This window comes from Pangasianodon hypophthalmus, chromosome 15 (genome assembly GCF_027358585.1).
Source record: "Pangasianodon hypophthalmus isolate fPanHyp1 chromosome 15, fPanHyp1.pri, whole genome shotgun sequence".
NCBI classification, from domain to species: Eukaryota; Metazoa; Chordata; class Actinopteri; order Siluriformes; family Pangasiidae; genus Pangasianodon; species Pangasianodon hypophthalmus.
Genome location: NC_069724.1, coordinates 16,787,557 through 16,814,866, shown reverse-complemented (window position 1 = coordinate 16,814,866; position 27,310 = coordinate 16,787,557). Strand labels below are relative to the sequence as shown.

Here is a 27,310-nt window from a genome sequence, read left to right as displayed (position 1 = left end):
GTAATTGATTATATTATATTCTTTCAGATCCAATGCATCATTCACGATGAAAGAGTCCACTTCAGGACCTATTTGGTGTATCTGAGGACAGCTTTCTGAGCAATGTTCTGAGTAAACGTTTCACAGATGGGAGAAATGTCTCCAATGGCAGTTGTCACAAAGAGTAAATTTTCACTGCAGTCAGCAACATTTATTAAAAAAATAATCTGTGGGGCCACAGATGTTTCCCACACCATCAGATCACATCAGTCTGATCTCCCAGAAAGTTTGGAGAGGACAATAATAAGCAGCAGTGTTGACACAATTGACAGCTCACAGGACCAAGGCATGACCTCTCCCATGTCTCATCTGACTTTAACAGCAGGCTACAAATACTGATCTTCTCTGGAACCTGACCACAAAGAGAAGTCAAGCAAGTCTAACACTTATTACCTTGTGTATGACTTTGCAGAAAATTGTTTAAAGCACCTGCTAACATATTATCTTACGTCACTGAAATCAGATGTAGATGATTTCTCAGACAAAAAGCTTAGTAATGGTTATGGTTATGCGAGTCTACATAGTGCCATAGGACATGAAGCGCTCACAGCTCATGCTAGAGCCATGCACACATACTATTAATAGTTTCTCCAATGACATGGCTATCCAGGTTAAGAAGACAGTCTCTATAGCTTCAGACACGTCTGCAAAGAAGGCTCAAAGGTCTTGCAGCAAACTAAGTCTCTCTGTCGAGCTACACATCCTATTCCTGAGATACCAGTGATCTTGACCCCTTCTGCTCTCTGGACCTGCCTGATCCATCCTGATACCCTACTTCTGGTTGAAGTTCTCATCATTTGGAAATCACTCGCTGTTGCTGAGGAGGGCCCCACATGGACAGACTAAAGATCAATGAGATTACTGTGGATGGAACCACTTAAAAACCATGAAGATGGCTTTGGACTGCAATTGCTATGAACAGTTTTGTTACGATGGCTTAGATCAGTAATTGTATTATGTTGAGATGTGTAAACAATATGGCCGAAATCGCCAATCAATCCCAGTAGAAAGGAGCTTGGTTTACTCAAACAGCTGTAACTCAGGAATGGTTGCATGGTTGGTTCACATAAAAAATATGTTCAGTATAAGGGTCTGAGAAGACCTGTAAAGTTTGGACCTTGGTATTTGATAGGGGCCGGTATTAATTTCAAATAGATGTTTCTTAGGAACCATAAGCCCGACTGAGCTGATGAGCTTTCAGCAGGCATTTCACAAATAACACTGAGCCACTGTCACAAAATTTGTAGTATGGTCATCTATGGTCCCTTTATTGCTCTATGCAACTTGGCAAACCTGGCTGCTGGAGATTGTTTGGACCCTGCAAATCACTGCTTGCTGCCATATTCTTTTGTTTTTCTCCATTTCCATTTGAAACTGCTATTGACTGAATTGGGGTAAAAATATGCTATGAAATTGCTTTATTTGTTTATTTTTTGTGCTGGCCTAGTACAAGGCTGATGGTGACTCTATAGCTCATTTGATTCCGATCTGTAAAATGTAGCAACAACTTCTTCCAAATTCAAACATCCTGCCAAGATTTTACATTAAACCAAGGGTCGTCAGTCTTATCCACAAACGGCCAGTGTTGCTGCAGGCTTTCGTTCCAACCAAGCAGGAGCTACACCTGATTCCACTTGTTTAAGCAGTTCATCTTGGTTCCCAATCAACTAACAAGTGCGCCCCCTATTTGGCTGGAATGAAAGCCTGCAGCTACACCGGCCCTTTGTAGATAAGATTGAAGACCCGTGCATTAAATAATGACTAGACACTGTCTAAACTATCTGCTTTCGCTCCAGATTATAGGAACAGGTGGCTGATCAAGTGATACTTCAGAGAGCTAACAAAGGTCTTTAAATGTGCACATGGCATTGGCAGCCTGTTGTTCAAAACAACAAAGGCAGTCAGTTCCAATAAAGCAAGCCATTATATAGCTAAAAATAACCCAGGAAGAATAGAATTGGTTGAATATTTCAGTTTTGGTAAATTCTGCCAGATCTGATTCTCTAACACATGAATGTGCCTGTTAGAATGCATTCTCTTTAAATTCCACTGTTTGGATACTATTCACATTTTCATGTGATCTATATTTTATATACTGATTTATTTGATTTTTTAGTTCCTCAGCTTAGAACCATACATGCATGACTTAGCATCTTTCTTTGAATACAACATTGATGACAAAACAGAAATTTCCCTTCAGATTAATAATCCCAGATGTTTTCCCCATACATTGATTATGTGCTTTTATAGATATAAATTATAGAATAATTATGTTACTTGTAGTCTCTACTCCAACTGTTTTTTTTTTTGTTTTTTTTTAATTAATAGAAGCAGGATACACAGACACCCATGGATCAGTAGTAACCAGCCAGACAAGGCCCAATTTTTGTCTTTGGAGTAGTGGTAATATATGAATATATTAAAAATTGAAAATATATTAAAACATTAAATATAGTTGTTATAGTTATGCACATAGCTGACTGGTCTTGACACCAGGAACAGTAATATGGTTACTTGAACCCAGTAGTAATTTTTGGAAGGAAAAAGAGTTGCACTACCTAAAGGTTTGAACAGATGAATAGACTGTATCCATAAAATAGAATTTTTTCAACACTGGAAAGGGTCCCTGACAATAAAATTTGAGCCGCTACCAAAAAAATGCTCTGTAATTGTTGCCTATTACTTGGCCATAAATTAACTGTTCTTCTGACTACCAGCTCCCTCCCTCCCAACACACATTATAATTGATGAAAAATCACTAAACCTAACTTTGTTTTACAGTAAAGTTAAACAAATGTTATTATGAGCAAGTCCTCGTAATGTGTACCCATTCTGTAATACATGTGTCTTATGGACTGTAATAAAATCCCTAAACTTTGTGCAAAATAGCCCACAAAACTTATATCCCAAAAATCAACAACAAGACACATGCAGCTCTTTGTCCAGGGGTGGGGCATTTTATTCAAGAGGAGAAAACAGCCTTAAGCCTTGACAGCATATTTGCGCATGGAGTAGAGACGGGACTTCCTCTGCATCTTCTTGGTCATGAGGCCCTGCTCGTGCTTGGTGAGCTGCCGGCGGATAGCGCGAGTCTTTTTGGGCCTCAGGTCCAGAGGCTTGTATTTCTTCCCCTAAAGAGAGAAAGAGAATGAGAGAAAGGGTTAGAATATATTTTTTGTGGAAGCTTTTATTTAAAAAAAACAAAAACAAAAACCACACCCCCCATAAGAACACCACACTGGCGGTGCCACAATACAAAGAGGGAAACTCTTGTTACTCATGCTACTTGGTACCTCTTTACACTGAATAATAATGGCACTGGGCAGTGTTGTAGGAATATCAAAGTTGCCCCCCAAAAAACTAGGAAGCCGTTATTTCCCCTATGGGTTTGACGCCTTAACACTGCCCCAGGTCATGCTAACCCTTTCAAGGTGCACCCAATACAATGAGCCCATGTGAGACGTACCAAAGAGACGTCTCCCTTACAATGGCGTAGCTGCTAATTATTTGCACATCAATATCCAGAGCTATTTAATATGAACTTAAAACTTGTTGGTCTTCTTGGCTCCGCAGCTCCCAGAGAAGGTTGAAGTTGCCATTAATTTGTTGAGACAAAAGTCTCACACCCGTTTTTTATTTGGAAGTTAGACACGTACAGAATGAACAGGCTCTATAAATGATTATTTTCCAAACGCATCTTAATGACATGACAGTCTCACCCAAATCGTTCTCAAACAGCAGGAGTGTTCACTCTTGAACCCATGTTCACGAATGGTTACAAAGATTTGAACACTCCATCATCCAATGAAAGGGTAAATGCTTAAGTTTCACCACTCTACATTACTATTTCTCATGTTTGAGAAGGGATGTTCAAGCCAAAATGATCTAATAAACTGTAGGCCGCCCACAGCAGATGTGTGTCTGAGACGCTGCAGCGAGCAGCCATGATTATTGTAGCAAGAGAGTATTCACACTAACTCCACTGATGCAGGAGCAGCGCTGGGTGATCGTCTTGCTAAACACATTCCATCAGCACTTGCTGTGTGCAGATATTAAATCTGTTATTACTAAGCTTCTGCCAAGTTCTGACTTTCAATTTGGCAAAGTAAGGAAGCTTAGAAACTGCTCCTCTAACCAAACACACAGCAGTGACATTTTAGTCTAAAATAATTGGATGTGCCCTTTTGTACCACAGCACTGTTGAATTCTCAAATATGATTGATTAGAAGGTGTTGATTAAGTAAGGAATAACATGACAAACCCCCTGAAGTGCATTAATTTCTTATAACAGCACAGTCTGAAGTGTGTAATTCCATTTCTAACACAGCGATTTGCCAATGATTACAATGTTTATTAATGCACGAAACATTGCTTCCATGCATAAACATGGTTTATAGTTAGATTTACCATTGTGGAATGTCAAAGAGAGACAAGTGACAACAGGAACTAACTTATGTTATAACCGCAATAAACAGTCATTCCCTCAACAGCCTCACTCTTTTCTCTCTCCATCAGATCGCTCTCTCTCACACAGCCTGCCATTTTACCAAGAAACCGGAAAGCAAACTCCTCCGCCCTGTAGACTCTCCTGTGCCGATAAACTTTGTAAAGCAGTGTGACTGTTAGACATTCACAGCTCCTTCCATGTTAAATATCTCCCAACATAAAGTTTCACCGCACTGATTATACATTTTACTTTGTTAAACACATTTTTCAAACTCTGTTAATTAGTCTTAGATTATGTGGAGTGTCCGCCATACAAACACCTGTGTGGTGCATTAATATTAACCTATTATTCATGTTACAGCTGGAAGTACTTTCCAAGCCATGCTGTTATTCGAAAATAATGCACACCTTCTGGCCAATCAGATGCGAGCATTCAGCTGCAGTTGTGTATAATTTTCTATAACAGCAGCTCTCACAGTACTGGCTGCAAGACAAGTCTCAGGTTTATATTAATGTGCTTATTTCACCGAGTTATTGTTTCTATAGTAACGGCTGATTCAGAAAGACTTTTACGGCAGACGTGCGATGATAAACCTTGTAAAGAATTACAAGATGTTATTTAACATAACTGTTGATATGTTAAACTTCTCCTTAGTGAAAGCTTCAAGTTGTGTGTCCATTTTTGTAAGTCAAACATTAAAATCAGAATCAACTGCGGGTAGGAACTAAGGTGGGGAAGTAAAAATGTCAGCCGACATGTGCTGTATGATTGGTTTGAGGAATGTGTGCATGTGAGTATGTATATATACACACACGTTTTATATGCATATATAAAAAATGGTCAGTAGCTGTTTAGGCCATTGCTTTGCGGCTTGCTAGAGTGAATGCCAGGGTAGCATGTCGAAGCCTGGCAGTGAAGTGTAGAATACATTATTGCCTTTATTTTTTTCTTTCAAAGTCTAGAATTCATGATCATGCCACAACTTCAACCTTCTCTGTTCATAAAGCTTTTAACTAACTAATGAGCAAGAAAAAGGCCAGTTTGCCAGCTGCAGAATAAGCCTTGTGTAGGACAAACTGAATGGCATCCGTAGATACATCTCTGTGTGTCACCAATGAGATTATAAATGCAAGGTGCTGCTAATCAAACCTTACCAAGCACTTTTCACCCAGGTTACACTCACCTTGTAGAACTTCCTCAGATTCTCTTTCTGTGTCTGGTTGATGACGGTAAGAACTCTGGCAATGGACTTACGCACAACGCGACTATGGAGACACAAACATAAATAATCATAAAGGGGTCACTGAATTAAAGTCAGCATGCAGACACCAGAATTGTTCAAATATTAGTAGCATTTGAGTTTAACTGAAAGAAAATTGTGAAAATCTATGAAATTTCTGGACAAAGATGGGTCTCAGCCTGCAGGGCTTCTGTGGCAGATACTTCTCTATAGTGGCAAAATTTATTTCAGATATTTATATAACCAAGCTAAAACACAATGAAAAGTTTCAGATTTGTGGTTACTATTGCGTATTTTTCAAAATCTCAAACAAGTGATTTAACTCGTGAGATAATTCTCATGGTTAAGTCACGTTAAGAGCAAGAACATGCGTTAGAAGTTAGATTACAGCATCTAGTGAAGATTTCAAGTGTCAGTCTCACTAATCACACACACACACAGCTTACATCTTTGAAAGCTTGGAGGCAGCACCACCAGTGACCTTAGCCACGCGAAGCTGGGAAAGTTCCACTTTCAGGTCATCCAGCTGCTTGAGCAGCTCCTCCTTCTTCTTACCGCGCAGATCTCTGGCCTTGATCTTTGCCTAAAACACAGAAAACCACACATCAGTTTAAGCCAAGAAAGCCAAACTCTGGTCCTCTATAACCAGAATACAACAGTGGCTACATTCACATGCACATCAAATTACGTTTAAAGTTTATATTCGGGTTGCAGTCATATTCTGAATACGATGTTTATATGCGTACAGGCATCAGAATATTCCTGTATACATTGTTGTTGTAAGTGTCCCTGAATCGCTGTTCCTAAATACCTAGCATCTATTAGTACCCACAATTCCTTGCAGACTGAGCATGTGCATACATCTCCTTTGAGTGGATTTTATGAATACGGTGGTTACATGCAACAAATTTCTGATTAAAACAGGCATATTCCAGTGGTGGGAATTTGGAGAATCAGATTATCATCTTAATCGGGCAATCAGATTGCAGCATTTACATGATTCAATACTAATCTGAATACTGCCAAATTCTGGTTAATAACAGAATATTGATGTAAACGTAGCCATGGATGCCTCAATGTTTGTCTTTGGTCAGCAAAAAGACACCCAGTTAGCTGTGATGAGAGACGTATATTTTACTCCTCAAAGCCAGTGTGATGGGTTTCCTGCTTAAGTGTTTATATTAACCTCATCATGAACTTAAATCTAGGAATCCAATCAGAGCCAATTCAGGTGCAGGCACTTGGGACATTTCAACACTCAAACACCTTACAACATTCTTACAATGACACATGTAGCATTTTAAACTGTTTAACACATCACACCTAATCAAACATACACCTCAACAGGACCAAAGTGCCAATTATCCACATAATGTGTATAAGCCTAACAGCTACAACACTACTTAAGTGTTTGTGTGGATGAACATACTGGAGGCCATCACTCAGAACTGAGCTCATTCTACACACTACACTAGCTCACGCTAACCCCTACAACTGCTACAGACTCAAAACTCCAAAACAGTGGATATTTCACAGATTATAGACTGGCTGTATGGTTTATAGACACACTGGTCGCTCACAAACTTGAATATAGTTCACTTTATTGATTACCAAATGGCGCTGGAGACGAGCTCACCGGGCCAGAGTCACTACACACTGCAGCTAAGCTACAAGCAAACAGGAAAACTATCAAACTATAACAATTTCAGACTCGGCGCACAAAATATAACTTCCTGTCACTTAATACAGGAAAGCCCAGTGTAGAAAACCTCTTTGTTGAACAATTTAGGGCTTTAAATCGACAAGATTGCGTTAGATTGAAAAGTCTTCATAAAACCCTCACCATTTTACTCGACGGCCGCCACAAGAAAGGAAGTAGAAGAGGTCAGACAGGAACATCTACCGGGTTACGGTTGGAATGTACCATCCTCTTTATCCAGACGGGGGCGGAGGCTTCTCACAGGAACACGAACTACAGAGGCTTGTTAGGAGAGGAAGGAGGCCAATAGGATTTAATCAGATTTATAAGAATTAAATGTATGTTGTTGTGTTCACTATACATTATTAACTGAGTATTTTTTAAGGGTGTGGAAAACATTCACCTCTGGATCTCAGATACAATGCGAATACTTTTTTAAAACGACAAAGGAAGCTGTGTATTATAAACTGTAGTATATCCCAAATAAAGTTATTACCTATGAAAAATGTTATATTTATAAATGTGTATAGTTTATGATTGAACCATCATGGCTTTAATGAATTGTAAGGTCATGAGTTGTGTTACAGTTTAATAATAATAATAATATGTACTTGGTACAGTCGTGTCAATAAAGCTATAATTTTTAAAGAGAGAAAGAGATTGAGCTTGAGCTGCGTTTCCCCCCACTGACTCTCTTTGGTTTCCTCCAGCCTGCTCTTTTCTGATTGGAGGAGACTCGGTGAAGTTCCCGCCTCTTCCTTTCTCGCAATCACACCGAGTATCATGGCGCTGGTGAAGAACGTCTACAGCTTGCTGTTTAGAAGAACATCGACTTTCGCCATCACCATCATGGTGGGAGCCGTTGTCTTCGAGCGAGTGTTTGACCAGGGTGGAGATGCGTTATTTGACAATTTAAATCGGGGGGTAAGTGTCGTCCCCTGCGTGAGTTAATTCAACTAATGATGATGATGATGACCCTTCTAGCTAAAGCTAACGCTAGCGGAAGTCTGACCTTAGTGTTCGCGTCAGAGGACGAGGTCGTGCTTCAGTCCCAGATGACTCTCTAATCTCTAATCCCTGTATGCAGAATAACATAACAGAATATGCAACATTTATAAGCCACATTTCTGCCTTAAGTAACGTGAGATAGTTAACTGGCAGTGTGTAGTCACTTCACTAATTGGCTTTATCCTAAATGGTTGACTACTTTATATACAAATACATCTGTAAACAATAAAGCCTTGTTTATAATACTTATAGCTATTATATGTCAGCTATGTGTAGAGTCACCCTACTCTATGTGTAATGTAGTTGTACAGTAAATACTATATATACTGTGCATATATACTGTATGTTTGTATGTGTGTGTGTGTGTGTGTGTATATGTACATACATACATACATACATACACATAGTATTTACTGTACAAGTACATTACACATAGAGTGGGGTGACTCTACATAGCTGACATACAATATGTGTGTGTGTGTATATACATATATACATACATAAATTAAATATTCAGTTGAGGTAGGGTAGAGTTCAGTGGTCAGTGGGCTTTGGCAGTTCAACCGTTAAGCCTCTGGGTTACTGATCAGAAGGTCAGGGGTTCAAGCCCCAGCAACGCCAAGCTGGACCCTTGGGCAAGGCCCTTAACCCCATCTGCTCCAGTATCGTGACTGAGTCTGTGCTCTGTCCTCTGCTTCCTAACAAGCTGGGATATGTGAAGAAAAGAATTTCACTGTAATGTATATGTGACAAATAAAAGCTTCTTTTTCTTTCTTCTTTAATATTTAGACCTCTGCTCACGTGTATGGTATAGAACATTAAGCCTTTATCTGGTGGAATATCCTAGGTATTTAAAAAGTACAGTAAGTGGCACATTAAACTCTCCACACTTTCCGCTTTACACTTGCAAGACCGTGAGTTAATTTACAGCATGTAAATTAACATTACTACTATTCCGCCTCACAGTAAGTCAGCTGCAGACAGATGATGCGACATCACCACTTTGCACTGACTTTACACTGTATGATTTCTGGCCCGATCTTACTGTTGCAGACAAAAAGCACAGAACGTTGAGGAAATGTTTGGTCTTGAGTTGAGATTGGTGGTAGTAGAACGTTTAATGTGACCGATCTCTTGCCGTTGTGACCAAAGACAGCTGTGGCTGTGTCAGAAATGTTTGATCCTCAGTGTGACTTGTAATAATTTTAAATGCTGAAAATGCAGAGTATAACTGGCTTAAGTCACTGTTTTTCCAGTTTCCTGCTTGACTTTCAAAGCTCAACCCCTGAGAATAAACCCTGTAGGAAATATAGCCAAAGGCATCTAAGTTTGTACAGGTATGGAGGAAAACTTGTCAAAATGGTTATCGTTCCATTTCTGGGCATTATAGTCTAGCACATGATGCAAGCTTACTCTGGCCCTCTCCCAAATGGTGCCCTAAATTTTGCAGTCTTTATCACTTCAGTGACATAAGCGAAATATCTCCTCAAGGATGGATGAACTTTTGAAAAATTGGGGCAGTTGGGACACAGTGTCCATTAACTCATGCATGCAATGCACAGGTTCAGTTGCACTGTATGAATGTTTATGAGCCTGTGATAGATGAGGAAACTAGGTTTAAGGCAGCTAGTTAGGCTAAATATAGACTACTACTACTACTAGGCTGCAGTATTACTACTTCCTTTTAATCCAGACTAAGCGTAAAGTTCACTGTAGCTCCTAGATGAGTTTCTTTACGCTGTCATATGTGTATACATAGCTTTAGTCTTGTCAATCATGAATGAAGCTGCATTTCATTTCATGGGATGGTCTCTTACTTTCTGCTTTTTCTAGAAACTGTGGAAACATATTAAACACAATTATGAGAAGGAGGAGTGAGCAGAATGTCATCTGATGTCGTCTCTTGATGGAGCGCCCAGCCACCACCACCACCTCTCCATGTTTCCTGAGGAAGAGAAATTGGCTTTGGCAGCGTTTTTAATGTCATCCTTTGTGGCATTGGGATCCAGAGAGACTCTGTTATGATCATCATGGAATACTGAGAATCAGCAACTTACCCTGTCTGAATACTGCATCGTAAATCTTGTATTCCTCACATTTTGTAAATGTATACTTAAATTAAGCCTGTGTTAATAAAGCTGACATAAATCTGATTATAAGAAGTTACTTTCAGTTTCTTTGTGCATTTCCTACAAGGAAAAGAAGTGTATTTCGAAGGTTTCTGCTTATTTTTCTTATCTTTTGTTCCTTGTTGAATATTTCACAAGAGTTTCACCAAAACCTCCACAAAATCATATTATGAATGGGTACAAAATACCTGCCAGAAATTGTTTGTGCCCTCCATGATCACAGGCAAGATTTAATATATAAAAATGTCTAATTATTATAAAAAGATATATAATAACCCATGCAATATGTGATATTTTAAGCTCAAACAAGCATTGGCATTATATTGTTTTATTTAGGCTTTTTTTCCCCCACAAATTTAGTAGTATTTAATTAAGTAGTATTTTTTTAACTGGCTTCAAAATTATCAACATCCAGGCAGAGAAAAATACACAAAGGGCTGTATTCACATTCAGCATCTTGAGCCCAGTAGTAATGCCAATATTATTTTGGGGAAAGTTACTCATATTCAGCACATACTTAAATAGATGTAATGAGAGCACCATTCAGATTATACAAATGACCTACATGTCTGTTTTACTGGCAAATCATTTGTACAAGCATTTACACAATATCCATGAAACTCCCAGAGTTTCAGAAAAACGTTCATATCCTACTTGTGTTCCTGAGTGTTTGTGCATATAATTTATGTGTAAGAAGAAATCATTTAAATTGTGGAGAGTTCCTGCACTTTGATATACGGATTACACTGTCAAGTTTAAATAGCTTGTGTATTTCGTTCACACACACATGCATTTAAGGATTTTTTTTATGGTCTTAACTAAAGAAACATTAAAAATGAAAAAAAAAAAAAAATTAAAGCAAGCCATCATAAGTCCATAAATGAAGACAAATCATTCAATTAAAAATGCTGCTGTATAAAAGGAGGATGTCCTGCAATGATTCAGCATCTTCTTTTAATTCTGTGCAACACTTTATTAGAGCCAGCATTAAAAATAAAATCAAAATTCAAAATTCAAGTGTAAGTATACAGTATCTCTATTCCTGTGTCACTTCTAATTAGGAAAATGTATGGCAGTGAATACCCCATGCCAATCATGCATAATTAATTATTAATCGCAACACCTAACTGCTATTTACTGACATCAACAGCAACACCATCAGCAGTCCAAAATACTTTTCATGATAAACACCATGTTCATTATTGTTGGTATTGGCTAATATCTATCTATCTGTAAACAACAGAAAATTGTTAAGCACTTCCTCCTCTACTAATCTGCTAATTCATTGGCCCTGAGTAGGAAATCATAAGGTGTAATTTACAAATGAGTCCCCCCCCCCACCTCTGTGTCTAACTGTTGTAGACAGGTAATTCACTGTGTCTGTCACTATGTCTGTCACTGTGTCTTTCACTGTGTCCACATGTGCATGGGTGTGTGTGTGGTTAATATAAACAGATGTCACGCAAGAGACTTGGAGCCATCAAACTACATAGGAGTTACAATCCCAGCAGTTGCGAGCCTTCATTTTTCTGGAATAGTGGGCTTTTGACGGATAACAGTTTCTGCCTTTCTGCCTGTCTTTCCACAGGAGAAAAGTGACGGTGACCCCTCAGGTAACTCACATAGAGCTGGACCTGTTTTACATTAAATATCTTATTTCCTAAATAGGTATTTGTGTTATTTTGTATTTATGATGATGGATTTCCCATCATCATCATTAATTAAAATATCTATCAAATATGGTTTATCAGAACTTAAATGATGCTCAAAAAAATACCCATATATCAGAATATTAGATGAAAATCTAATTTAGATGGAAATCTAAAGCTCTCATTAAATATTTAATAAAAGTTGTTCTCTTGGTATTTAAGATCTCCGTTTTACATAGGTCAGAATATATATTTATATAATTGATAACATTAAAATGATAACTTTATGATAGATTTAAATATTGTAGGTTGATTTCTGTTAGCATTAACAGTTGATCCGATGATTCTAGTTGCCTTCTTGTCTCTGTGTGTGGAGAGTCAGCATGGAATGCATCTATGGTGTGGATTTGGAGGAGCTGTGCCCAGTGTGTGGGGACAACGTTTCTGGCTATCACTATGGTTTGCTAACATGCGAAAGCTGCAAGGTACAAACTAACACCTCTTTTATTTTATTTTATTTTATTAAAAAAAGGCTTAATCAGGAACCTAACTGGCTAATTTAGAAGCAAGATTTAACTGTGTTCCTGTGTTCTGTTGATATAGTGGTGTATTCAGAATTTGATACATAGATTTAGATACATAGATACAGAATTTGACACATAGATTTGTGTTTAAAGGGCTTCTTTAAGAGGACAGTACAGAACAATAAGCGCTACACCTGCGCAGAGAGCCAGGAGTGTAAAATTGATAAGACACAGAGAAAGCGCTGTCCTTTCTGCCGCTTCCAGAAGTGCCTCACCGTGGGCATGCGACTCGAAGGTAAGCACTAAACTAAACTCATTGGTTTCCATTCAGAGGAGTTAACAGTCTGCAATAGCCATAAATGGGATCGGTTTATTTTATCAGTGACATAACTACAAGAACACCCCTAAGCGTTTGGAAATTTTTGAAAGGTTTTTGGGGATTTTCAGGATCTTTTGTTCCTCTTTATTTCCAGCAGTTCGTGCAGATCGAATGCGAGGAGGCCGAAATAAGTTTGGGCCAATGTACAAGCGAGACCGGGCCTTAAAGCAGCAGAAAAAAGCTTTAAACCGGGAGAGTGGGCTAAAGATGGAGTCCATGCAACCTGTCCTATCACCTGCCCAGACAGACTATACTGTTAGTAGCACATTGGCCAATCTGCCAGACATTTCCACCCCTAAAAACATCCTCCTAACTATGCCCTCTTCCACCACATCTGCAGAGTATGAGCAGGGCCTGTACACCACACCTGGCTGCATGAGCATGGATTCCCACAGCCCACTGCCTTCTCAGTATCCTTACCAATCTTTGCCCTGTCGCACCATCAAATCTGAGCTTCCTGACCACTACACCAGTAGCAGCTCACCTGGCTCCACTGGGGGATACACTTACACTGATCAGACTCAGACTATGAGCTCACCCACACCACACACAGGCCTGGATTTGCCAGCACTGGTTTTGGAGTTTGTGCGCTGTGAACAGGATGAGCTGCTGGTGCGGAGTAAGATCAGCACTCACCTGGCGCTTCTGCAACAGAACCAGAGCTCCAGCAGCACTGAACCACTCACAACCTTTGGCCTAATGTGCCACATCGCAGACCAAACATTATTCTTCATTGTGGAGTGGGCACGGAGCTGCAACTTCTTCAAAGAACTCAAGGTAAGGGAGAAACACCTAGCAAGAAGACTGGTAAGGGTGTATGAAGGGTGAGCAGTGCTACAACGCAGTAAATGGAGCCTAACATAGTAAACATCTCCTGATTGTTAGCCCCTCAACACTAATATCAGCCCTGGATGGTCATCAGTACAGCTATAACACTGACCCCAAGACTAACGCCAGTAGAAAATTTACGGCAGATCCAATACCACCTAAGTAACACTGCTCCCCATTAGTGAATTCCAAACACCAACTCTTAACACCATTAGAACAGGAAACACGATTATACAGTTAGAGTGAAGAAGCATAAGGTTTGCAACTGATATGGTGATATGACACTAACATTAAACAGTGTTTGGAGGCTTCACTCAGCAATTTCATCTTGTATGTTTGTATCCGTCAGAGTCAGTTTGCACATATGTGCGTGGGTCCTCCCAGGTGTACAAATGGCTTTGTGATCATTAATCTTGTTCCTAGATTTCTACCCCTAATACAACACAGCTCCTCCAGATAATGTGAAGTGTACGAATTTACGAATTATTCATGACCACAGTACATAATTTTGCAGTATATACTGTAATTTTAAGGGCTTAATGATCTGGAAAAATAAATAAGCAACTTGTAGAATAACATTTGGTAAACTTCAGCCCTCTCTCGACAAATTAATCTGATGGTTGTGAGTGACAAGGAATATCACGTACTTCCTGTTGTTGTGGCTTCTGTCTGTAAAGAAATATATTAGGACTGTTACACAATGCTGTAAGCGGGCATGGACTATACTGGAAGTTTTTTTTTTCTTTTTAAATTTTACCCTGCAACTATGCCCTGCAAACACTGCTGAAAAAGAAGATGCTGCTGAAAAAGAAGATGTTTTCGTTGACCAATTATAACAACAAATAGTAATTTGCAGAACATAACTGTATTCAACTCCTCAACCAGACATCCTGTGGAACTTTCTGGCAAGCTTTCTATCTAATGTGACAGAGAAAGCAAGCTAACTGTTTTAAAGCAGTGATGTCTTTCCCAAATCAAGAAACTGTAAGTTAGGCTACCTCATAATATTTTATAATACTTTACCAGATTTACTTTGATTTTTTTATATTCCAGAGATTGCTGGACACATTATCAAAATCTATTATACGACTAATGCACTTGCAGTGTTTTTGCAAGTCAAAAAAGGGTAATTTAAACAGCATTTCATTACAATGCCCTTTTAATAACTATAGAGAACAATGATTTACGAATGACAAAAAAGTGCAATGAACAAACAAGTTTTACAATGTTTTTAAAACGGATTAATTAATTTTTTTTGGAGAGCCCCCCCCCCCCTAAAAAAAAAGGAAAAGAAGAAAAATATGTCTATCTTTCACTATGTCCAAACATTTTGGCTATTTCATGTCTTTTGTGCTGTTTTTGAGTTGTAGTTGACATATGAACTTTGTTTACACCTAGCACACATGCATTTCCCTTCTTACCAGAACACAAGAACACATTATTCCCAATAACAAATACAGCATCATACTGTTGTTAACCATCATGTCTATTAACTTCATAACATTTGCATTTATATAATTTGATCTGCTAACCTCAGAAGTGGAAATCTATTTATCACTGAATCCACTTTTTTGTTATAAAGCCTTCTCAAACATTTCACAGGGCTACAACTGAGCTACCATTGCAAAACTTCAATAGTGTGGTAATCTGTGGTTTCTTATCATTCTAAGCAACTTGGCAAGAACTGGCCACTGGGGGTTTTTGTGAATAGTACTTGGACCATGCAGATCACCATTTGCATCTACATTTAAAGTTGTTTTTACTGTTAGTAATATTAAATGTATCAGTAGCAGTAAAACAATTGATCAAGATTTGCAGGTCTTGATTGATGATCATTTCTGTTGCATCATATATTGACATTATCCTACATCCCACTGCTTTGCAGAAGTTTTCAGCAGGTAGGCTCAACCAAATCATTAATGAACAAAAAATGAAGGCAAGAAAATTGGGCAAACATTTATCAAAAAAATATAGGTAAAATTATTGAAGGATTTCCCCAGAAAAACTAACAGGATTACTTTGTCAACTGTGAGCATGTTAGCTAGCACACAGAGCTAGCAATACTTCCTGCAGTGCTGAACAGTTTCTATGTCACATACAGTCCCCTCCGAAAGTACTGGAATGGCAAAGCTACAAATATTTTCAGGCCACCTGAGTCATCAGCGAATATCATGTTTCACCATGGATTGCAGATGTAATATAGCACGTTATAAAATCCCAGTGCTTATAGTATTAAAATAACCAAACTGTTGAGTTGGACCTTTATTTTAAACTCTGTTGATAGCTGCTAATACAGTCAAATACCTGCTGCCAATTCACCAAAGTATGAAAAAAAAAATTTACTATGGGTGTCTATCCTGATGCAGACAAGATGAATCTTCAAAAAGGGTTTTATATATATATATATATATATATATATATATATATATATATATATATATATATATATATATGTATATATATATATATATGTATATATATATATATATACACACACACACAAATACACACATATATATGTATATGTATATATACAACATGGGGAAAGCGGTACTGTTTTTAATATGTTTCATAGTTAATTACCTTATCACATCAATTCACATCAATATAATATAGTTTTAAATATCTGAGTAGTTTTTGTTAGCTTACAGGTGGTTACATTAACTTTTACATAAACCATTAATCAAGTATTTCTTTCTACTGAGGTTTCTTATACAACAGTGATGCTTATTTAAACAGTATCAAAGGCATACATGTATAAGTTACAAACAGAGCACTTACCATGCATCACACACACACACACACACACACACACACACATCTGCTACCTGCTATAGACTGTCCTGTCATCCCTGAGTCATCACTAGCAAAAATATATGCCCAGCTGCATTCAAATCTATCTGCATTTAGTCCAGATGCAGTTGAGCTCAGCTCAATAATAATGATTGAGGGAGCGGATTTGGGATCAGCAACTGAGTGCACGAAAACTGCTTTCATTACTCTCACTGTGCTGATGGACTGTTTCCACCTTATATTGTCACACCTGGCCAGGTGAACTGAACACACATATTGAATTTCCCCACAGATAAACAACTTCTGGATATGAGCAGTTACATTTAGTATACAATCAAGGGTATTTGGAGTCACACACTTAGACTGTCCTTATGCTCTTAGCGCCATGTTCAGAGTTGACGTAAGTCATGCCAATATTTATATTGGGAAAATTCCTTGCATTCTAGTTAGGCAGTTGCTTAAGTTGTTTTTTTCTGGGTGGCCCATTCAGGTTATTAGGAAATGCAGACTGAATAAGTGTAAGTAAAATCATGTTTTTCTTGCTGTTAGTAGTAAGAAGAGGTAACATGAAAGCAATTTAAAAATGAAAAAATAAAAGAAGACTAATACAATGATATACGAATGAGAAGATGGCAAGCATTCAAAATAAAAATGTAATAGAAGTCTAGTATATATCCACTATATTACTGCATGAATACTCCTAATTGTAATTATTACATTAATCACTGCACATTTGGTTTAATTTCATAATATGACTTCTACCCTCACTATTTGGCAGGTTATAAAATAGAAATTAATCCAGCATATCCAATTATTTTGCATTTTATTTTTCTCAACGGGCAGGATACTACTCTATGAGGTTAGTGCAACCAAGGAGGTGAGAAGACATCATATAATTCTGCTTGCAACCAACAACCTTTGCCTTCTGGGACAGGTAGTCATTACAAGAGACCAGGATGGATTAAGCTGCTTTTTGGGTCACCTCCAGAACCAGCTGCTCCCATTCAGGAACCACCATCAACAGACCCACAGGGACTGCCTCCCTCCATAGTTATGGAAGGTTGAGGTGGAAAATTTGTAAATTTGCATTGCCTCTATATGTTCATCTTTCTTCATAGTTAACTTCTCAACTCATCGTGGGGATGGACCATGCCAATTGCTGAATAATTTAGCGCTTGACAGGGGTAGTAAAATAAGAACTTCTGGTCCAAACTCATGCAGCTGAATGCCCATTATACAGCTGGGCCTGGTAGGAATTCTGGGTTTGGCCACAGTGTGACATGTTTGAAGTCTGGTCCCCAAACACTGTGTACTTACCAGTAACACATGCGATTCTTCTACTTTTCTGGCTGTAGGGATGATCAGTAAAACCGCTATCTTAACTGAAAGCCATTTTATGTCTACATCTTCCATTGATCCTCCCCTGTGACATTGCCAATGATCTCCCTCATCCTAGGTGGGATGACACCCCAGGATGATATCCAGGCATACTTACATATGTTAGAGGATATGGCCTTGGAGTCTGGCTGCCCCAAGGGTGAGTGGGACCTCCAAATCTAAGAATTGTTGACCAAGAAATCCCAGCTGGCAGCCCGCTCTCTGCTGCCCCAGAGTCAGTCAGAGCTGTGCTGGAGTGTGTCATGTTGAAGCACATCCTGGTGCTTCAGAGAGCTGAATACAGATGACAAGATTCCTCTGATTCCTGCAGGTGGTGGCTGAAGCCCAACACCTAGAAGCCAGAGATGATGGGTGAACAAGCGGTGGAAAAATTCATAGTTTAATTCATACCATTCATAGTACCTGAATGATATTTGATTTAGATCAAATTAGGTGAATCTGTTGACAGTTTGTAGTCTCTTTGGTTGGTCTTGATCAGCAAAGCAACTTCACAGAGAAAGAGTCTTCAGGGTGGCACCGTTCACCAGAGATCATGCTAAACTTGCAGTAGTAGTGTTGTGTCTGCTTCTCCAAGGATCACGGATCAAAGCTTATGACTGTGTGGACAGTTTTCTCAGGAAATCTCCCCAAAGGTCCAGCCATACCCTCGGTTCAGTCAGTTTGTCCAGTGTTCGTGGACAAGACCTTTTTGACTTCAGAAGAGATGGCTAAAAGTGGCCAAAAGTGTGTGAACATCTGACCTTCAGCCCCATATGTGGGCCTTCCCCAAACTGTTGCCACAAAGTTAGAAGAAGAATTATCTAGAATGTATTTGTATGCTGTATGATTAAGATGTATCCTCTCTGGAACTAGGAGACCTAGCCCAAACCTATTCCTGCATGACAATACCCCTGTGCACAAAGCAAGGTTTATAAAGACATGGTTTGCCAAGGTTGGTCTGGAAGAACTTGAGTGGCCTGTACAGAGCCCTGACATCAACTCCATTGATCATTTTTGGGATGAACTGGAATGCTGACTGCATGCCAGGCCTTCTTGCTCAACATTAGTGTTTGAACTTATTAATCCTCTTGGGGGTGAATGGGCATAAATCCCCACAGCCATGTTCCAAGATCTCGTGGAAAGCCTTCCCAGAAGAGTGGAGGTTATTGTAATAGCAAAGGGGGGACTAAATTTTCAGTGGGATGTTCAAAAAGTACATATGGGTGTGATTTGTCAGGTGTCTACATACTTTTGGTCATTTAGTGTAGCACTGAAGGTCTGAAATTCTACATCTTGCAATGGTGGAGACTTAGCAGAGCTCGAGGCAGGATCAGCCAGAATTAGTCAAAAACACGACTCTGAAGTTGACAATCAGAGATCCAAGTGGATGGAAATCTAATGGCCAGCTCAAAAATGTTTGAGTTTCTGGGATTTATACTGAAGAGTGATGTGGCAGGTCAATGTTTCTGATTATCCTCATTCAGTGCTGCTGTAGAACTGCACTTCGGGGACAAAACATCAGAAGTTTTGATAAATTTCTGTCCATTGTCTTGCAGGAGAGACTGGCTTGTCTTTTCTGGGTCTGCTTCCCACATTGGAGCAGAGTGGCTTGTCATCTGGGTTGTTGAGTATCTTGCAGATCTGGCTTGTTGGGAATTGCTTCATAGGGCAGTTTATGACCATCCCAGACAGCCAGAAAGTGTACTAAATATGAACAAGAAATGTTCCTTCCTAACCCTTTGACAACATTTCTTGGTATGGTTTATGGCTGGATAGGAAAGGGCATATTTTAGAGCTTAATTAACTGGCAAAGTTCTTAAACAAGTTCATGCACAGTGAACACTCCCAATGCACATTGGGAGAAATGGTTGGAGCATCTATTATTTGCTGCTGGAGAGGTGCCGCAGTAAAAATTAAATTCAGGATATCTTGGACCTGAAAGCAAAACCCCATGCATGGGGTGCATGAGAATTTGCTCCTGGCTATAATAGATTCTCTGAACAGCATCTGTTCTCACCAGGAGACAAAGTCCCACATCCAGCTCAAAACGATTCACTAAGTGGCAAGGGCCCTTTGAGTTCACACTGTGAGGTTTACTGAGAGGTCATGCCAACAAACAGCACATTTATCACCTGAAACTCCTTCAAACTTGCTCTGGTGTCAGCCTTAGCAGAAAGATACGAGTTGTGGCCGGAGTCTCCAAAAATATACCCCACTCCAATCCCTTTGGGAGATCACTAAATGTCCCAGAGAGTAGAGGCCAGTTGGAATGAATTGTGATCTAACAGTTTTTTGTACTGCATTAGAGACATTCTACGTGTTGGTTTGTTCAGAAAGTATTGTGACAGTCAGCTTTACTAAACATCAGGGTGGTACAAGATCAAACTGCTTGGAACTTCTCTGACAACAAGTCGTGCTGGGGGGAGTGGTATCTGCACCCAGATGTGTTAACACAGATCTGGAAAAGGTTTGGCAAGCAGCAGCTAGAGCAAATGGCAACTCAATACATTGCTGAATGTAGTTTTCTCTGACAAAGCTGAATGAGAGAGAGAACGAGAGATTGAGACAGATAGAGCTATAAAAAGCAGCACAGTCCTGGTTTTACTGCAGCATACAATAGTTCAGCTTCCCAGCCTCATCTTGGATACCAATATACATTATGTGTACATAAGTTATATGTGTACATAAGTCATATAATACATAAATATTATATGGTGCAAGTATGTGCAGGTATTCTTTTGACTGTTTTTCCTTGGTACTGACCACATTAAAAATGTACCTCTCATTTGCCCTCTCTTAGGTGGGGGATCAGATGAAGTTACTACATAACTGTTGGAGTGAGCTTCTGGTGCTTGATTATATCTCCAGACAGGTGCATCATGATGAACAAGACACTATACTGCTCATTACTGGACAGAAGGTACAGTTAAAGACACATACACCCTCTAATATACACAAAAAACCCATGCTCATAAAGAATTTTAAAAAGTACTAAACAGATCCAAACAGATCCAGATTGTAAAACAAACTCAGAACAGGAAACAGGCAATGATCAGGCAATTGGAAAAAAGCATAAACAAGGCAAGGCTAGAATAACAAAACTGAAAAACATAAGCAGGATAAAAAAAAAAACCAGAATATCAGAAACACGAATACAATGGCTTGGAACAACTGATAACAAAGACACAGAACATATACTTATACTGTGGAGTTGTGTATGTATTTATGGTGTGGTTCATGATTGAGTTCAGGAGTGCATGATTAGTATGATGGTGTCTGTGAACGTGTGTGTTGGGTATTGTAGTTAATGGTGGGGATGTTTGTAGGCCACGCTGTTCTCTGTGAGATGTATTATGATGCAGATTCTAGTGTCTATATGACAGGAAACCCCTCCGCCCATCTCCAGAAGTGGGGCTTTTTTCTAGGCCTGCACCTGGGTCTTGGTCCTTGGCGATTAGGGTGGCAAGGATGAAACTTCTGACATATCAGTGGGTCAGAAACATTGTGGGCAGGAATCCAGCATCTTTCCTCTAGTCTGGAGCCCTCCCACCCAATGAGGTACTGGAGTTTTCCCTCCTTTCTATGAGACTTGAGGATTTCCTTGACTGTATATGCAGGTTCTCCCTCAATGTTGAGGGGTGCTGGGGAGAAGAGGGCAAGATACCTTCAGCGAGGGGACCTGGTGTGACTGGTGTGACAATGGGGCTAGGCGGCAGTGATGTGGGAGGTCAAATTTGTAGGTTACATCATTGATTCTCTGGAGAATCTTGGATGGGCTGATGCAGTGATGTGACAGCTTGGGTGACCCAGGTGTCCTTGGTTGACAGCCAGTGTCCCCCCAGCATCAATCAGTGAATTCCTTTGTTACTTGGGCAGTGTGTTTCAGATGCTGGTGTGCCATTTCCCACACCTGCTCACTCCACCTAAACCAGTTGTCTACTCCGTCGTTTGGGTTGGCATTCCATGGGAACAGACGAGGCTGATAGCCAAAGACACGTTGGAATGGGCTGAGATTGGTGGCAGAGTGCCAGAGAGTGTTTTGGGCATTCTCTGCCCATGGAATTGATTGTGCCCCGTCATCTTGTCATCTCATCAATGTTCTCAAGATTTGGCCAGTCTCCTGGTTTGTGTTCTCCACTTGGCTGTTGGCTTGGGGGTGATACCTGGATGTCAGGCTAACAGAGATACCCAATTTTTCCATGAATCCCCCGTTGCCAATGTTGTAGTTGCACTTGGCTAAGGAACGCTTCTTGGAGAAGAAGGCCAGGGGGTGGAGTTTGGCCTTCTGGACCAGCAGCTAATGTGTGGAAACTCCACAGCACTCAGGTTGCCCTGCTTGAGTCCCTCTATGACCTCTTCTCCCTCGGGAAAGTGATTGAACACCCATGGAATAGTTTGCTCCCCTCCTTGCGACCAAACTTCAGTGGCCCAGGTTAGCATTTTATCGATTAGCAAGTTGATGAATTAAGCGATTTTGGTTTGCTTGGAAACCTCCTCTTGGCTGGAAAAGTACAGGGCTTACACTTGGCATACTAGCATACACAAACATGCATACTGACATTGTTAAATTATGATGAAAAATTATTCATGTAACAGGGTAGGAATAACAAGGTGGACATTCCTAACCATGACCAATGAAATATTTGTTCTGAGAGATATATTTTATTAGCATAAAATAACTTCCATTATATGAACATAAAACAGACATTTAAAAATTTTGATCACATTTTGCAGGCAAGGAAAAATATTTTTTACTATGATGCATTGATGATCAAATATCCAGATAACAGTACATCACTGTTATAATGTAACAGTACTGTTTCCTTTTTCTAACCTTGGGGGACATGGTTGTGGGTCATCCTCATGACAAAGAGGTGGGGTGGTCATGCACTGAAACGGTGATAGACCTGCAAATGGCCTGTACCAGGGCAACTTACCAGTGTATAAAAATGCATCTTGTAAATATTTTACTTCCTCATAATTGATTGATATGAAAATAGCAAACAATGGGCCTCATTTATCAAGCGGCATATGAACGGATTTATGCATAAATCGCTTAGAATAAGAATAAGAATAGGATAAGAATAATAAGTTGGTTCTCTTTGCAATGGCAGCTGGTCAATTTTAAAAAGTGTTGTCATGGTTTGGCCTCCCTGGTAGCAGAAAAACGAATAGCAGTGATACTTAGTTTTTGTGTCAAAAACATTTTCTTTTGACCTAAATTATATTGTACTGGTGTGGTGCGGTGACTCCACTGGATATGATGCTAAACAATATTTTTTTTATTCTCATATATGTGAGGTAAAAGTATTTCTGCCTGAGAGAAATGCTTCTTTTTTATACTATTTTTAAAAAATATTTTCTGTGCAGGACAGCACATACAGTTTGGACCATAATTATTTGGACAATGACACAATTTTCATAATTTTGCCTCTGTACACCACCACAATGGATTTGAAATGAAGTAATCAAGATGTGATTGAAGTGTAGACCTTCAGCTTTAATTCAAGGGGTTTAACAAAAATATTGCGTTAACCATTTAGGAATTATGGCCTTTTTTTGTACATATTGCCTCCATTTTCACAGGCTCAAAAAGTAATTAGACAATTGACTGGTAAGCAGTTTCATGGCCAGAAGTGGCCTGTTTCTTTGTTATTTCATGACAAATTAAGGAGATAAAAGGTGTGGAGTTTCCAAGTGTTGAATTTGCATTTGGTAGTTGCTCATAGGAGCTCAGTCAAATGCTGCAAAACTGATAGGACAGCGTTTCATAATACAGATGGATAATGACCCAAAACATACAGCGACCTCAACCCAACTGAGCATGCTTTTCACTTACTGAAGACAAAACTGAAGGCAGAAAGACCCAAAAACAAGCAGCAACTAAAGGCAGCTACAATAAAGGCCTGGCAAAGCATCTTGAGGGAGGAAACTCAACATTTGGTGATGTCCATGGGTTCAAGACTTTAGGCAGTCATTGACTGCAAAGGATTTGCCTCCAAGTAGTAAAAATATTCCTAATATTTATAATTATATTAGTTTATCCAATTATATTTGAGCCTCTGAAATGGAAGGACTATGTAAAAAAGGCTGTAATTCCTAAAAGGTTAATGCAATTTTTTTTTTTTAACTCCTTGAATTAAAGCTGAAAGTCTACACTTCAATTACTTCAAAATATGCAGTGATATGTCCTAGGGATGTATAATGGCACCATATAGTGGGAGTGACCCACATATGTATGTTTGTTAGGTGGATCTGACTTCTTTGCTGACTCAGGCAGGGGTGACCCTGGGTGAGTTGGTGCGAGGGGCACGGCAACTGGCCCAGCGTCTTCAGGAGCTACAGTTAGACTGCCGAGAGATCACCTGTTTTAAGTACCTCATCCTGTTCAATCCTGGTGAGACCACAATCACACAATTTTTGAAAATATAAGCAGACAATGTGGTATACCTAAAGATATACCTAAAAATCTGATTTTTGGGTTTCATGGTTACCATACCATGAATTTTTTTTAATACAGTTCCATTCCTACTATAGTATTTGATGGTAGCTTGTTTATTTGATACTATTGTGTGACGGTATTGTGTATTGATAGTGTTGTGTCTTCGGAGGGGCAGAAACTTTTAGCCCTAGGAGTGGTGTCCAGTCAATACAGGTCTACCTATGTTACAGTGCCATCTAGCCTATGAACACTGCAAGTCTATGATGGAGACAGCTGTATTACAGTTAGTTAATGGGATTGTGTTAAGATTATGATTATATTGTGGATTTATACTTAAGATACATTGTTTGCATAAATGAATGGAGATTAAACTGAAAACTTCCAAATATCAGAGCAGCCTTTATCTAAGCTTGCTAGGAAAGACTAATAATAACTTCTTTAGGGTCTGTCGGTTGTTATTGCTGAAGGCTTGAAGGGTGGAGATATACCATATATAGAGATATATTTGTTGAACTGGGTTAGAATTTTATTCCCTTTTTCACTCTCCCCTCCATGCTGAATCTAGTACATTCTCTGCTAATGTGCATGAATGAAATATTAAAGAGGTATCAAAGTTTACTCAGTCTGCTTTTTGAGTGCCTCAGTTATTCCATCTTCACGATTTGACCCAGGCTAATAAACTGATTTCACCTGTGTATACTGGTAAAATTGGTTGTTTGTTCTTGTGTATCCATGAGTGCATGATAGTATGGCCTTGTTTGTGGTGTTGTTCCTCAAGAGTTAATCTCTTTATTTTAAAATAAGACTCTCTGAATCACCCTATTTTAATGCCGTATGTAATTCTTTTTCAATGAAGGATTAATGGATTGACCCCATGTTGCAGTGTGTGGATGTTTCACACTTTGTCAAGAAGTTGGCTGATTTTTGCATTGAGGGCTTATGGATCTTAGCTGCACTATATCAGCTCAAAGTGTGTGTGTGTGTGTCTGTGTGTGTATGTGTGTGCGCGCACTCACAGGTTCTCCCTCTGTCTCTCTCTTTTATTTACCCCCACTCTAACTGTCTTGTCTTTCATCTCTGCTCCCTATTTATTTATTGCCAGATGTGAAGCTATTGGAAAACCAGGAGTATGTGGAAAATGTGTATCATCAAGTGAGTGGAGCATTGCTGGAATACACATTGTGTGTGTATCCGCAGCATGTGGACAGATTCAGTCAGCTGCTGCTGCATCTGCGAGAGCTACGAGTTCTAAGCACTCAAGCTGAGGATTACCTGAGCTATAAACACCTCAATGGAGAGGTACCATGCAATAAACTTCTCATAGAGATGCTGCACGCCAAGAGAGCCTGTGTCTGACACATAGACACAAACTTCTACACTTGCACAAACACAAACATATACTCTTATGGTTATTCATACAAAAGCTCTACACCCAAAGAAAAAAATATGCATGTGTGGGGGGAGTAAACATTTAAGCAGATCTTAAATGGAATAAGCATTGCACAGGCATGTCTCAGTTATTTTAGAGGTAATATTATCTGCATATACCATGACAACAGGCCCTAGCAGATATTCATAGATAAGGTAAGCGGCTATTCTATGTGAACTTAGGGCTACATAGATGATGTTTCTTCCTAACTCTTTCTGTTTGAAGATTGTGTGAAGGTCAAATAAAGGTTCCTTCTCTTAAGTTTTGTACCTGCTTGTCCCTCAATTCTCCTCAAAACCTGGGATTGAAGATAGGGATATGGCTTCATGGTGAGTTCTTTGGATGATGTAAAAAGTGTATAATTAATCATGCTCACATTTAACAGGAGGTAAGACCATCATCAGATCATCCCAAATAGCAAGGTGTAGGTGAAAGTGTATTTTTTATTGTTGGTTATTCTAATGAATTGTTGGCGGTTCAACTGACATAAAGATTTTGTCATTTTTGCTGTGGCTTCATCAGAGGAAAATTATACAGAATTCCATACCAGGCCTTGTTGTTTACTACCCACCCCCTGTTTGATGGACAGCTAAGGTCCTCCTACTGTTCTGAAAGACTATGATCATTCAGGGTTCACACTTTCCTAAGTTCTACTCAGAAACAGTTCTACTGAAGAATAAACCTGGCTTGAATAATGCACTTTTCAACCAATTAGACTAGTTGTAACTGTAAATTCCTGAGGTTCTGAAACGGTAGTTTGTTCATTATGTCTTACAAGCTGTAGGTATCTTTAGCATATATATGATTACTACTAACAATACTTTCGACATCTTTCCCTGTAATTTGAAAATAATGGAAATCTGTTTAATTCAATGTCATTATAATGGAAGCCTAAGAGCAGTTGTTCAGCTCTGTCAATAAAACTTTATATGCAGCATATTTTTTGTTGAATGCATTCATGATTTCTTCAAATGTATTTGTAATGACGTTCTAAATACTATATGTATAACCAGAACACTGGGCAGGAATACACCCTGAGATACCAGTCTGTTGCAGGACACTTACCAGCAAGTTGGAGGAAACCAACGTGAACAAGAGGAAACCATGCAAAACGTCACACAGACAATAATCTGAGCTCATGATCGAACCAAGCACCTTGGAGCTGTGAGGCAGCAACACTACCTGCTGTGCCTTCAGTGTTGAATGCAGTTTTGAATTCACATTATATTGTGGCATATTTTACACACCTACAGACAAATTTCAACAGCTACCCTTAGGCATTTTTCATACTGCATTGCAAATCTAATTTATTAGATCCAATTTATCT

The 27,310-nt window shown here is 39.2% G+C and overlaps 3 protein-coding genes across 3 annotated transcripts; 2 read left to right on the top strand and 1 right to left on the bottom strand.

The window, feature by feature from the left end:
• Positions 1-2,974: 2,974 nt before the first annotated feature.
• rpl35 (ribosomal protein L35) lies at positions 2,975-7,708 on the bottom strand. Its single transcript, XM_026929070.3, has 4 exons — positions 7,570-7,708; positions 6,173-6,309; positions 5,670-5,751; positions 2,975-3,170 (listed from the first exon to the last, which is right to left on the bottom strand). The coding sequence occupies exons 1-4, from the start codon at positions 7,570-7,572 to the stop codon at positions 3,021-3,023; spliced, it is 372 nt and encodes a 123-aa protein (XP_026784871.1). The 5' UTR covers positions 7,573-7,708; the 3' UTR covers positions 2,975-3,020.
• Positions 7,709-8,171: 463 nt separating this feature from the next.
• LOC113535627 (cytochrome b-c1 complex subunit 9) lies at positions 8,172-10,586 on the top strand. The gene is made up of 2 exons (XM_026929073.3): positions 8,172-8,349; positions 10,267-10,586. Exons 1-2 carry the CDS (start codon positions 8,209-8,211, stop codon positions 10,309-10,311), a joined length of 186 nt encoding a protein of 61 aa, XP_026784874.1. The 5' UTR covers positions 8,172-8,208; the 3' UTR covers positions 10,312-10,586.
• A 2,008-nt stretch (positions 10,587-12,594) lies between these two features.
• On the top strand, positions 12,595-25,910 carry nr5a1b (nuclear receptor subfamily 5, group A, member 1b). The gene is made up of 6 exons (XM_026929062.3): positions 12,595-12,696; positions 12,889-13,030; positions 13,209-13,891; positions 20,913-21,032; positions 24,362-24,509; positions 25,657-25,910. The coding sequence occupies exons 1-6, from the start codon at positions 12,595-12,597 to the stop codon at positions 25,908-25,910; spliced, it is 1,449 nt and encodes a 482-aa protein (XP_026784863.3).
• Positions 25,911-27,310: the final 1,400 nt, after the last annotated feature.

Excerpts from the sequence above, each read along its gene's own strand:
- rpl35 (XM_026929070.3), bottom strand. Across the intron at positions 5,752-6,172 it reads GCCTCCAAGCTTTCAAAGAT|TCGCGTTGTGCGTAAGTCCA; the intron begins GTAAGCTGTGTG and ends GTGTCTCCATAG. Across the intron at positions 3,171-5,669 it reads ATCTGAGGAAGTTCTACAAG|GGGAAGAAATACAAGCCTCT; the intron begins GTGAGTGTAACC and ends TTCTCTCTTTAG.
- LOC113535627 (XM_026929073.3), top strand. The coding sequence starts at position 8,209 with ATGGCGCTGGTGAAGAACGTCTACAGCTTGCTGTTTAGAAGAACATCG. Across the intron at positions 8,350-10,266 it reads TTGACAATTTAAATCGGGGG|AAACTGTGGAAACATATTAA; the intron begins GTAAGTGTCGTC and ends TGCTTTTTCTAG.
- nr5a1b (XM_026929062.3), top strand. The coding sequence starts at position 12,595 with ATGGAATGCATCTATGGTGTGGATTTGGAGGAGCTGTGCCCAGTGTGT. Across the intron at positions 12,697-12,888 it reads TAACATGCGAAAGCTGCAAG|GGCTTCTTTAAGAGGACAGT; the intron begins GTACAAACTAAC and ends TTGTGTTTAAAG. Across the intron at positions 13,892-20,912 it reads ACTTCTTCAAAGAACTCAAG|GTGGGGGATCAGATGAAGTT; the intron begins GTAAGGGAGAAA and ends GCCCTCTCTTAG.